Below are 12,329 nucleotides of genomic sequence, written 5' to 3' on the forward strand. Positions count from 1 at the left end.
GCTGTAACCATTCCTGACATGGGGACTGTACAATCAGGAAGTCAATGCAATCAGTACAATTAACTGTCTTCTTTGCTTTCACTCTTCTCCAGATGTTGGTCCTTCATTATATTATGATCATTTTGTTGGAAAGCACCATGATCAGTCATGTAGATTTCTCTCACCCTAATTTCACAGCAAAATTGGTTATTCATCAGGAGGGGTACCTACATATTAATATTCCCAGTGATGATGATTCCACAGCTTTCCTTACTCACATATTTCATTGTGAAACTTCACAGTGGTGAAATTCTGTCCCTGATAACTTGTGTGCAACTTTTCTTGCCTTTAGTGAAAGTTCTGCACATGTATCACAGGGCAGAATTAGGCCCTTATATGAGAAAGATTTTTTCTAATATTTAACTTAAGTTTTCCCTGCTACAGTATAAGCCTATTACTGTGTGTTCTGTTCCTGTTGATTAATGAGGACAGTTATGGGGCTGTTAGAATATGGATACCTATCCACTAGGAACTACATTAGGAGTACCCATTTATTTCATCTAAATCATTAAACAGCCAGCTAAGTGTAGCATTTTGTCTTTAACAACAGGGAATCTAAATTCCTTGGGAGATGGCAAGCCATCTGACTTAACCATGGCTATTAGTAAGGCACTGTGGGTAAAAAGCCTTTACCCTAAAGTCTGATCATATTGCCTTTCACCTGCTTAGATCACCTCAAGACAAGAGTTCAGCAGAAAAGTCTGATGGGGCCACAGAACCCAGAGCCGAGACCAGCCTCCAGAAGAGGGCCACACAGCAACCAGCTCCCAACATAGGTATTGTAGAATCAAATAAATGTAGGACTGGAAGGGACCTCAAGAAGTTAATGAGTCCAGCCCCCTGAATGAGGCAGGACCGAGTAAACTTAGACCTGATAGCATTAGCGGCGCATGAGCTCCCCCTTTGGGGAGGCTAGCCACACAGCCCTGCCCCTTCTGCCCAAGGCCCCACCCCTACCTCATGTCCGTGGGAGCCCTGAGTGTCCACCCCACCCTGTCTACCAGAGCCCTAAGTGTCCCCCCACCCCTGCAGCCAGAGGAGCCACAGCCAAACTGCCCCCAGTGCCAGCCCACTGGCCTCCAGCTGGCTGCATAGCTGAGTTCCTGCTGGCTTGGGCACCTGCAGGGGGAGGGCAGAGCATGGGCAGAGCCAGGGCTTGGTTTAGGGGAGACTTAACCTCCCTAGCCTATTATACCCGCCGCCCATGCCTGACAGGTGGTTGTCCAAACGGTTTTTAAAAGCCTCCAATGATGGGCATTCCACAACTTCCCCAGAAGCCTATTCCAGAGCATAACTCCAACTATCAGGGTAAAGTTTTTCCTAATATTTAACCTAAATCTCCCTTGCTACAGATTAAGACCATTACTACTTCTCCTACCTTCAGTGGACATGGAGAACAATTGATCATAATCCTCTGTATTGCAACCCTTCACATATTTGAAGACTATTATCGGGTCTCCTGTCAGTCTTCTTTTCTCAAGACTAAACATAACCAGTTTTTTAACTTTTCTACATAGGTCAACGTTTTCTAAACCTTTTATCATTTTGATTGTTCTCCTCTGGACTCTCCAATTTGTCCACATCTTTCCTAAAGTGTGGTGCCCTTGAATTGAACACAGTGCTCCAGCTGAGGCCTCATGAGTGCCAAGTAGACTGGGACACTTGCCTCCCGTATCTTACATACTCCTGTTAATACACCCCAGAATGATATTTTTGCAGCTGCATCACAGTGAAGACTCGTACTCAATTTGTTATCCACTATAACCCCCAGATCCTTTTCAGAAGTACTATGGTCTGTCCAGTTATTTCCCATTCTATTGCTGTGCATTTGATTCTTTTCCTCATAAGTGTAGTACTTTGCACTTGTCTTTATTGAATTTCATCTTGTTGATTTCAGACCAATTCTCTGATTTGTCACAGTAATTTTGAATTCTAATCCTATCCTCCAGAGTGCTTGCAACCCCTCCTAGTTTGATGTCATCTACAGGTTTTATAAGCATACTCTCCACTCCATTATCCAAGTCATTAATGAAAATATTGACTAGTACTAGACCCAGGACTGACCTGTGCACTCAGTTTGAAAGCGACACATTGATAACTACTCTTTGAGTACAGTGTTTCAACTAGTTGTGCACCTACCTTTTAGTAATTTCACCTCGGCTGCATATCCCTAATTTTCTTATGAGAATGCCATGTAGGACTATGACAAAAGCAGGCCCGCTGACAGCAATTCCGGGCCCCAGGGCAGAACAATCAATGGGCCCCCACGCAAGTAAACCCCGCGCCTGCACGGACGCGGTCCACCTGACGCTTGGGTGGTGCTGCTCCTGTGCTGGCTGGTGCCCATTAAGCTGCCGGCTGCGCTGCTGGGTGCGCTCTTCCAGCACAGACAGGGCTTCCACATGCCTGCCTGGTAGGGTTGCCAACTGTCTAATTGTGCAAACCCAAAGACCCTTGCCCCATCTCCTGCCCCGCCCCTTTCCTGAGACTATGCCTCTGTCCCACCCCTTCTCCGAGGCCCCGCCACCTGCTCACTCCATCCCCCCCTCCCTCCGTCGCTCGCTCTCCCTCATCCTCACTCACTTTCACCAGGCTGGGGCAGGGGATTGTGGGTGGGAGGGGATGCAGGGCCGTCTCTAAGTCCCTATGCAGAATATGCAGCTGCATAGGCCACCATGAAATTTGGGGCACCAAATTGCCCCAAATTTCATGGTGCCCTAGGCAGCTGCGTGCCGCATATGCGGCAGCACCAGCTCCAGCAACCAGCCCTATCCCTTGGCCGGCCCCCTGCGGGCTGCGCCCACTTCAAGGGGCAGGGCCATCCCTAGGGGAGTGTGGGGCCCCGGACAACTCCCTCAACCCCGCCTGTTAGCCTTCCCCCCGGTCCACCCTGCCCCCACTCCAGCTCTTCCCCCAGCGACCCCACGCTCACCGGCAGTGGCAGGAAGCGGAACAACCCAGCCCCAGCCTGCTCCCCTCCGCCAGCTCCCAGCCGCGGCACTCCGCTTCCCACCGCTGGTGATTGTGGGGAAAGGACCGGGCCCCGCACGCACTGGCAGCGGGAAGCGGAGCAACACGGCCCCAGCCCGCTCCACTCCCCCAACCCCGGTCCCAGCCGTGTCAGTCAGGTCGGGGAAAGGACTGCCCCCCGCACTCACCGGCGGCAGGAAGCGGAGCGCCGTGGCTCAGAGCTGGTGGAGTAAAGCGGGCTGGCATAGGTGCCGACTTCATGGGTGCTCCGGGACTGGAGCACCCACAGGGAAAAATTGGTGGGTGCTCTGCACCCACCAGCAGCTCCCTGCCCCGCACCCCCACCCCAGCTCACCTCCACCTCCTCCCCTGAGCGCGCCGCGACTCCTTCTCCCCCTAACTCCCAGCACTTGCTGCCTCAAAAAAGCTGTTTTGCACAGCAAGCGCTGGGAGGGAGGGGGGAGGAGGGTGAACGCCGCACTCTCGGGGAAGAGGTGGGGCTGGGGCGGGGATTTGGGGAAGGCGTTGGAATGGGGTGGGGCAGGGGTGGAGTTGGGGTGGGCCTGGGGTATTTAATGAGGCTCGAGCACCCACCAGTGCCGGGAAAAGTTGGCGCCTATGCAGGCTGGGGCCGGGCTGCTCCACTTCCCACTGCTGCCGGTGAGTGTGAGGGGACGGGGGACCCCTTCCCCAAGCACCCTTCTCCAAGCGACACAGCTGGGGCTAAGGTGAGAGAAGCGGAGCGGGCTGCTCCTGGCCCCCCACTAATCCCCTGAGCCACTGTGGGCCTGTGCGGCCCCCCAAAGTGCCTCCTCACAGCTCCTGCCTCCCAGGCCCCACAGGCCTTGAGCACAGTCTAGACCCTGGGTGGGGGAGAGCAGGTGCCCCCCTCCCCTCGGAGGCCTGGGGCTGTGTAGGGCACCCAAATAGCTAGGGATGGCCCTGGTGGGATGCAGGCTCTGGGAGGGAGTTTGGGTGCAGGAGGGGTGAGGGGTGCAGGCTCTGAGAGGGAGTTGGGTAGCAGGGTCTGGGAGGTAGTTGGGGTGCGGGCTTTTGGAGGAAGTTTGGGTATAGGGTGCAAGCTGTGGGAGGGAGTTTAGGGTGGGAGGGGGTGTGGACTCTAGGCTGGGGCAGGGGGTTGGGGGGCAGGGGGGCGGGGCAGGGGATTTACGCTTACCTCAGGTGGCTCCCGAAAGCTATAGGCACATCCCTCTGGCAGTGGCTCCTAGGCGGGGGGTCCAGGGGGTCTCTGCACACCGCTGCCCGCATGCACCGCTCCCATTGGCCACAGTTCCCGGCCAGTGGGAGGTGCGGTGTCAGTGCTCGGGGCAGCGCATGGAGACCCCCTTTTCCCCCAGGGGCTCAGGGTCATGCCGGCCGCTTCCGGGAGCAGTGCGGAGCGACCATAGGCGCTGATTTCCCCTCTGCCCCGTGGGTGCTCAACCCCCCCCCTCGCCCCTGGCCACGCCCCTGGCCCTTCCCCTGCACCACCCTTGCTCTGCCCCAATTCCACTCCCTTTCCCCAAGTCCCTGCCCCTGCCCCGCCTCTTTACCACCTCCTCCCCCAAGCATGCCACATCCCCACTCCTCCCGCTCCCTCCTGGAAAGTCCTAAGCACCGCCAAACAGCTGTTAGGCGGCAGGCGGGAAGCGCTGGGAGGGGAAGGAGTGGGGACATCGCGCTCAGGGGAGAAGGACGGGGTGGGGGTGGGAGGAGCTTGGCTGACGGTGGGTGCGGAGCACCCACTAATTTTTCCCTGTGGGTGCTCCATCCCCGCAGCACCCACGGAATCGGCGCCTATGGATGTGAGGGCAGGCAGGAAGCCTGCCTTAGCCCTGCTTTGTTGCCGGTGGCGGCAGCCAGGAGCCCCTGGGCCCTTTTAAATTGCCTGGGCCCCTGGGCAATTGCCCTCTTTGCCCCCCTTGTTGGCGGGCCTGGTCAAAAGCCTTACTAAAAATCAAGATATATCATATCTACTGCTTCCCTCCTATTCACTGTGCCAGTGACCCTCTCAGAAAAGGAAATTAGGTTGCTTTGGCATGATTTGTTCTTGACAAATCCATGTTGGCTATTCCTGATAACCCTGTTATCCTTCGGGTGCTTACAAATTGATTGTTTAATAATTTGTTCCAGTATCTTTCCAGGTATCAAATTTAGGTTGACTGGTCTATAATTCCCAAGGTCATCTTTGTTCCTCTTTTCAAAGCTAGGTACTATGTTTGCACTTTTCCAGTCTTCTGGGACCTCAGCCATCCTCCAGGAGTTCTCAAAGATAATTGCTAACAGTTCAGAGATTACTTCGTTAAGTACCCATGAATTTCATCAGGCCTTGCCGACTTGACTGTCTCTAATTTATCTAAATATTCTTTAATCTGTTCTTTCCCAGCTTTGAATTCCTTCCCCCTTGTTGTTAATATTAATTGTGTTGAGTAGCTGATCACCATTAATCTTTTTAATGAAGACTGAAGAGAAATAGGCATTAAATACCTCAGCTTTCTTCTTGTCATCAGTTATTAACTCTCCTTCTCTGCTAAGTAGAGGACCTACACTTTTCTTTGTCTTTCTTTTGCTTCTAATGTACTGAAAGAACTTCATCTTATTGCCTTTTATTTACCTTGCTAAATGTAACTCATATTGTGCCTTAGCCTCTCTGATTTTGTCCCTACATGCTTTTCTATCCTTTTGTACTCATTAGCAATTTGCCCATGTTTCCACTTTTTGTAGGATTCCTTTTTTATTTTCAGGTCATTAAAAAGCTCCTAGAGCCATATTTCCCTCTTACTGTTCTTCCCATCTTTCCTTAGAATCAGGATAGTGTGCAGTTGTACCTTTACTAGTGCCACCTTGAGAAACTGCCAGCTCTCCTGAACTCTTTTCCCTTAGATTTTCTTCCCATGGGACCTTAACTTATCAGTCCTCTGAGTTTATTAAAGTCTGCTTTTTTGAAGTCCACTGTCCTTATTCTACTGCTCTCACGCCTTCCTTTCCTTAGAATCATACTGGAAGCTGGCACATCATCTTGAAAAAGCACCAAAACTGGCAGTATCAAAGCGCATCATTTTTCCTTGCATAGAAAGGATTAAGAATAAGCATTGGTCAGAGAATAAAAGCCAGATGCATATTGCATATGCACAGTGTAACTACTGGATTTCCCACCCTTCACAATCTGATTCCGGAGAGACGTGTCCTGCCTGCCTAGTTATCTGCCCTCTGAGAGGTGGTGTCTCATTAGATAGTTGGAAAATCTAATACAATTGCAACCTTAAAAAGAACAGTGTTCCTCCCTTCCACAGTGATTTCAGGCCCAACTAGGCTATTCAGTTTAATAGTAACCCTATTTTATGTTTCATGGTTTCTGTGTATATAATGTCTTCTGCAGTTTCCACAGTATGCATGCGATGAAGTGAGCTGTAGCTCACGAAAGCTTATGCTCAAATAAATTGGTTAGTCTCTAAGATGCCACAAGTCCTCCTTTTCTTTTTGCGAATACAGACTAACACGGCTGTTACTCTGAAACCTATTTTATGTAGTTTATAAGGTCACCTGCAAAGTATCTACTTCCCATTTAGAACAAAAACACTTTCTAGTGTAGGCACAGCTTTTTTACTGCTGTAGCTTAAAAAGAGCATTTTTACTGCTGTAGCTTATCATAGTTCCCCAAAGAAAACAAGCTATGCCAGCAAAAACATATTTTTCCCCAATATAATTGTGTCCAGACTCGGGCTTTTCCTGATATAAAAATGTCATAAAAAAACCTCAAATCCCTAAGTGACATTACTGTACTGGCAGAAGTTTCTAGTGTTGACCAGGCTTAAATTAAAAGTCATCTGGATATAACCCTGTAGGAGATCAGATTAGATGACCACAGTGGTTCCTTCTGGCCTTGGAATCTATGAAAGTGGAAATCTAAAAACATTCAGGGAAGCACCCATCAACAAAAGGGATCAGTGTCCCACCTATATAAATAAAGGGGATGTTGTATTAATTATGATGGAGTATATGGGCCCAACAAGTTAGAGGTATTAACATAACCTGTAACTGTTCCACAGTAAACAGTTCTAAACAAAGTTTGTTATATGAGACTTTAGCCAGATCAGTACCATGGAAAACACACTAGGAAATTTATACCAAAGGTCAGAAATTTATTGATTGAAACACACAAAAAAGAAAAGAATTAAAAGAAGGCAAAAAAAATTGAAACTGAGTGATTATGCAAAACAAAGTTAGTCTTTTTAGAGAGGGAATATTGGTTCGAGTGCTGTGGACTGGGATGTAGGCAGTCTTGTCTAGTAGTCAGAGCAGGAGTCAGGTCTAGAGGCCTAGCAGGCACCCAGGTTGGGGAAACAAAGCCGAGGGTCAGCACCATGGTCAACTGCTAATTACCAAAGCCAGGAATCAAGTCAGAGTCAGGAATCGAAGCTGAGGGTCAGAGCCGAGGTCAGAAACCAAATGCTAGAGCTAGGGATCAAGTCAGAGACAGGACTAGTAAGTGATGGTGGAAGCGAGGTAAGGGCAGGAAATGGAGGAAAGGCAAGAATCAAGCATGGTGCATGAGCCCGGTGGGAACAGGAGTGAAAGCAGGGGTGAGGCAGAAGCCAGGAGCAGAGCGGGAATTGGAAACAGGGTTGGGTGCAGGAAACAGGGTCCCATGGAGCCGCAACAGGAAATCACCTTGTTGCTCAAACAACTTCTTGTACCACCGTCTGGCTTAAATAGCGTGGTTGGACCAATCGGTGGAGACTGGGCGCTCCTCCAATCAGCTTCTCAGCCCACCAGGTTTCAGCGAACATTGGAAACTTCAAGTCCTGGGACACCACAGTGAGTCTTATTCTATCAAACAGTCCTCCTTGATGAGGAAGAAAGTGGCTAGTTCTGTTTAATCCTGAGTCAGGAATGATAGTCACTTTCCTGCTTTTGACAAAACAGATGGACCTAGAAGGGAGAGAAGAGAGATAAGATGGGGAAATATGGCTTTTGTTGATGTTCTCAGGAAACAGGGGGCTAGTGGGTCATAAATAGGTGCTTTGGGCTGGCACATCACCCACAACAGCTGTTGCTGTGGACCTTGGCTTGCCTCCCCTGTCAGGGACATCTGATGTGGTCAGGTCCCTCTCCTTCACTCGTCCTTCTCAGGCTGAGCAGAGCTGCTTGGGCTGTCTCATCTCATTGTGCTCCAGCTGTGCTGCGCAGTTTTATTTAGGCTCAAGTGAAAAGCCAAGAGATTGGGGGATAGAAAGAGAGACAAAAGGGAGAGGAAGACAGAGCAGGATCTCTCATGTAGCAGACTAGAGTCCTTGCTGGTGCAGCGGTGATGGTCACATGTCCCTACTATGTGCCAACATCTGGGTATCATGATGAAAAATTTCATGGCAGTGACTGTAGTAGTGGTGGTGGTAGTCCTTCCCTGCCCTCCCAAAATTTGTTTTTAAGGGCCCCAAAAAGGGGTGATTGGCTGAAATAACTCCTCCCCTCATTATTTTGTCCAGCAATTAGGCCTAATTTCCAGTTCCACACTCCCCTTGTTTACTAAGCATGATTTTAACATAGTCCTTCAGTTTTATCAATAGGCCTTCTTGTTTAGATTAATGTAGTCTGTCTTTCTTTTGTACATTTTCCCACAAATAGATTATTATTATTATTATAGGTTACGGGAACATTTAATGACCTTTCAGTTGCTTTTCACAGGTAAGCTCACAGTTAGGATAAAGTTGTAGGTGCAATTATTACAAAAGGGAGCAAGAGGGGAAGGGTTAGTAGATTCAATAAAGCAGGGAGGGGGGCAACAAGCTATCTAGAACTAGCTAACCACAGTGAATGTGTCTTACCATGTGTCCGAAGGCAACTAAGGAAGAAATTTTGTCAACCTCTTCCAAGACTTAGTTCCACAAGCAAGTCTTTGACTGAGAAACTTGTGCTCTATGATCAACCAAAAAGAACACAGGGAATGAGAGCAGACCCAACACAGCCAAGGAGGGGTTTAGGGCAAAAGATGATCATTGAAGTATTTACGTCCTTGATTTGGATGGGCTTTATAAACAGACACATAGCATATTGGCAGGCAGGGCACTGTGAGAAGGGTGGGCATAAGTGACCCTCAGTGCTAGACAAAAGGAGCCCCTGAGTAGCTGAATTCTGCTGGGATTGGAATCTCCAGGTCAGAAGCCTGGGAAGCCCAGTGAGGATAGGTTTACAGTAGGTTTAGACTGCATGCAGCAATAATAATCCCTCAAAACCGATTCAGGAGTTAGTCCTCAACACTTCATCTTTTTGAACTAAGGTAACAAATTTCTGCTTTTAAGAAGCACCTTGCTATGGAACTACCATTTAAAAATAGGATATGTTTGAGTTTGGATTTTAACATTCTCTCTCATGTACCTAGACCAGCAGATGCACTGAAGAGTCTGTGTGTTTAATCATTTAGTATTGTTTGTATTGTATGCATTGACTAGTTTGTTGTGTTCAACAGGTACAAAAGGCCTTCCTACAATATTAGGTGGAATTAGAAGAGAAACTTCCTCTCCCTCGTTACACAAGTTAAGCTGGTAAGCACATGCAAAATTACCACAGAACTTAATATGACTTGGTGGTGGTCAAACAGGATCATGAGCTGGGAAACTTAGAACCAGTGAAGAAAGCTACTTACAAATCTCCATTGCTTTCATTGTTTTTCCTGAATATAGTTCACGCCTGCTTTTAAGATGTAGGCCTTCTCAAAAGGTGTCTGACAGCCACAGAGACTGCTGTCTTCTATTTATCCACAAAGCTGGTACAGCATGGGCCATGGTAGCATGGGCTACTTTTTGAATAAGCTTCAGCCTGGATTTGGAGGGAAAGTATCTGCGAGTGAAAGGGTAGTTCATTCTCTATGTCCATCCTGTTTTGGCTTCTACTTAAATAACCAACAAGGGTGCCGATTATTTGTGCTACGTCTGTCCGGTGGTTGTTTTTGCAATGCCTGTTCACTAGGATCTGTACTAGGACCACCAACATATTTCATATACATTACTTGTTCACAGCTTTGAGCAGGCTAAAGCTTTCAACTCAACTGTTGAATTCACCTCTCCAAGGTAGTAGGACAGCTGCACTATGTAGTGGAAAAGGGAAGGGCTCTATGATGCTTTTAGTCTGTAAGGCTACGTCTACACTTAAAATGCTACAGTGGTCCAGCTGCAGCTGCACCACTATAGCTCTTGAGTGTGGACGAGTGGTTCTCAACTCACGGCTCGTGGGCCTCTTGCAGCCCAATCAGCACACAGCTGGGGCCCATGTGACATCCTCAGGGCCATACAGGTAGTATATATATTATGTGGATGCGGCCCATATACTGAATAGAGAGCTGCATATGCAGCCCACAGTGGTAAATAGCCTGAGAACCACTGGTGTAGACACTTACTGCAGCAAAAAGGAGTTTTCCCATCCCCGTAATAAATCCATCTCCCCAAGAGGCGGTAGCTAGGTTAATGGAAGAATTGTTCTATCAACCTAGTGTTATCTACATGGGGACTGAGGTCATTTTAACTATGTCACTCAGGAGATGGGAGGGTGGATTTTTCACACCTGAGCAACGTTGCTGAGTCGATCTAATTTTCTAGTGTAGATCAGCCCTAATTTTAGACATGATGTTATGCTTTAACTATAAATTGGATGATACAGCTGATGTGGATTATAATCTTCTGCATATGAAAGGTGTTGGAAATTAAGGGGATATGCAAGTAGATTTGCAAATTTTAACTCACTGCTGTTTAAAATAGACGATACTTAAAGTTGATCATGCTTCACCTACTGAACGTTTTTTCCTTCCCCGTGCCTGCATCTATTTTTTTGCTGTTTTTAAGTTTGCTCATGAGTCTTGGTCCCTTGGCATTGATTTATAAATCAAAAAGCCTTAGATACTTAACAGGGTCTTTGCGATCAGACACAAGAAGAGAAATGTCAAATATTGGAACAGTCAGCCTTGATGGTGGAGCACAGGAATTTTAAACGCTGGTTTGATTAATCCTGGTTTCCCAGACTTGACATCTTTCATCTCAGTTCTTACCATGGAAGACAAGAATGTGTGTGTTAAAGTATTTAATGTATAAAACAAACCTAGTGTTCATTTACTACTTAATGCTTTGAGAGAGAAACTGGTCTGAGATTTTCATAGTTTAATCTCAAAGGCCTTTTTAAGGACATTTTCATTGTCTAGTCCATTGGAGACCTTCAGAGACTGACTTGATTGAGAGTAAGTCTATAAATCTTAGAGATAGCAAAAATATGTTTCTAGGCCTTTATTCCTTCCTACATACATGTGTGACTCTCAGTTCTAATAGTGTATTAAATACTCAAGTTGGAAAAACCTCCTGCTTGAATAGATTTTCAAAAGCAACTTCTTTGCAGCTACCATACATGATTAATTTGCAATTTGTGTTTTATATGTAGTGAAAGAAAAACATCTGATAACGTTGATCACTCAACTCATGAGAAATCTTTAGGAATTTCAGTGTCAATGCAGACAGAAACAAGCTGGATTTATGAACATATCTACAGAAAAACCGGTAAGAAATGGCTTTGCTAGTTCAAATATCTGATGCTTACTGTATAAGAGCCAACATGTATAGTAGTAATTGCACATTTATAATATTTTTTATATAAGGTGCCTAGTAACCAAGGATTTGTGTAATTCCTTATTTTACACAAGGGTAAACTTGACACAGAAGTCAAGTGCAAGGTTCTACAGCAAGTCAATGTCAGACTTGGGAACAGAACCCAGGAGAGCTCCTTGCTATAACTACTAGCTAGCACTTCTTCTAAATACAACTATTATTAAACACGTGACAGAATGTTTAGCTAGTAAGAAGAATATACAGCAGTCTGTGGGGGAATGCTCAACAGATGACAGACCTAGTTGTGTATCATATCCCTATGGAAGGTAACTTTCAAAGCCTCTAAATAGAGTTGAAAATATATGGCCTCTTTCCTTCTGCTGCTCAACTGAGTCATCCAAATTGGACCAAATGTCAGGGCTTGTCCACACTGGCAATTAACAGCACTGCAACTTTCTCGTTCAGGGGTGTGAAAAAACACCCGCCGGAACACAGCAAGTTGCAGCGCTGTAAAGAACCAGTGTAAACAGTGCCCCAGCACTGGTAGCTATGCCCCCAGCGCTGGAAGCTACGCCCCTTGTTGAGATGGTTTTTTGGAGCCCTGGGAGAGCTCCCTCCCAGCGCTGCGACCACACAAGCCACGTTAACGTGGTGCTGCAGCAGTGCTTTAGCATTGCCAGTGTGGACTGGCCCTTAGAGAGGTGGATGACTGAGGTAATAATCTCACCAAATGAG

General features: G+C 47.3%; 1 protein-coding gene across 2 annotated transcripts in view; it reads left to right on the top strand.

Moving 5' to 3' along the window:
• Positions 1-12,329, top strand: part of ERICH6 (glutamate rich 6) — a 41,786-nt gene that overhangs the window by 5,588 nt on the left and 23,869 nt on the right. For both annotated transcript variants that reach the window (XM_073359692.1, XM_073359693.1), the window contains exons 5-7: positions 709-815; positions 9,476-9,551; positions 11,431-11,546. In XM_073359692.1, the coding sequence (XP_073215793.1) occupies positions 709-815; positions 9,476-9,551; positions 11,431-11,546 (299 nt within the window). The remainder of the gene's footprint in view (positions 1-708; positions 816-9,475; positions 9,552-11,430; positions 11,547-12,329) is intronic.

This window comes from Lepidochelys kempii, chromosome 9 (assembly GCF_965140285.1).
Source record: "Lepidochelys kempii isolate rLepKem1 chromosome 9, rLepKem1.hap1, whole genome shotgun sequence".
Lineage (NCBI taxonomy): Eukaryota > Metazoa > Chordata > Testudines > Cheloniidae > Lepidochelys > Lepidochelys kempii.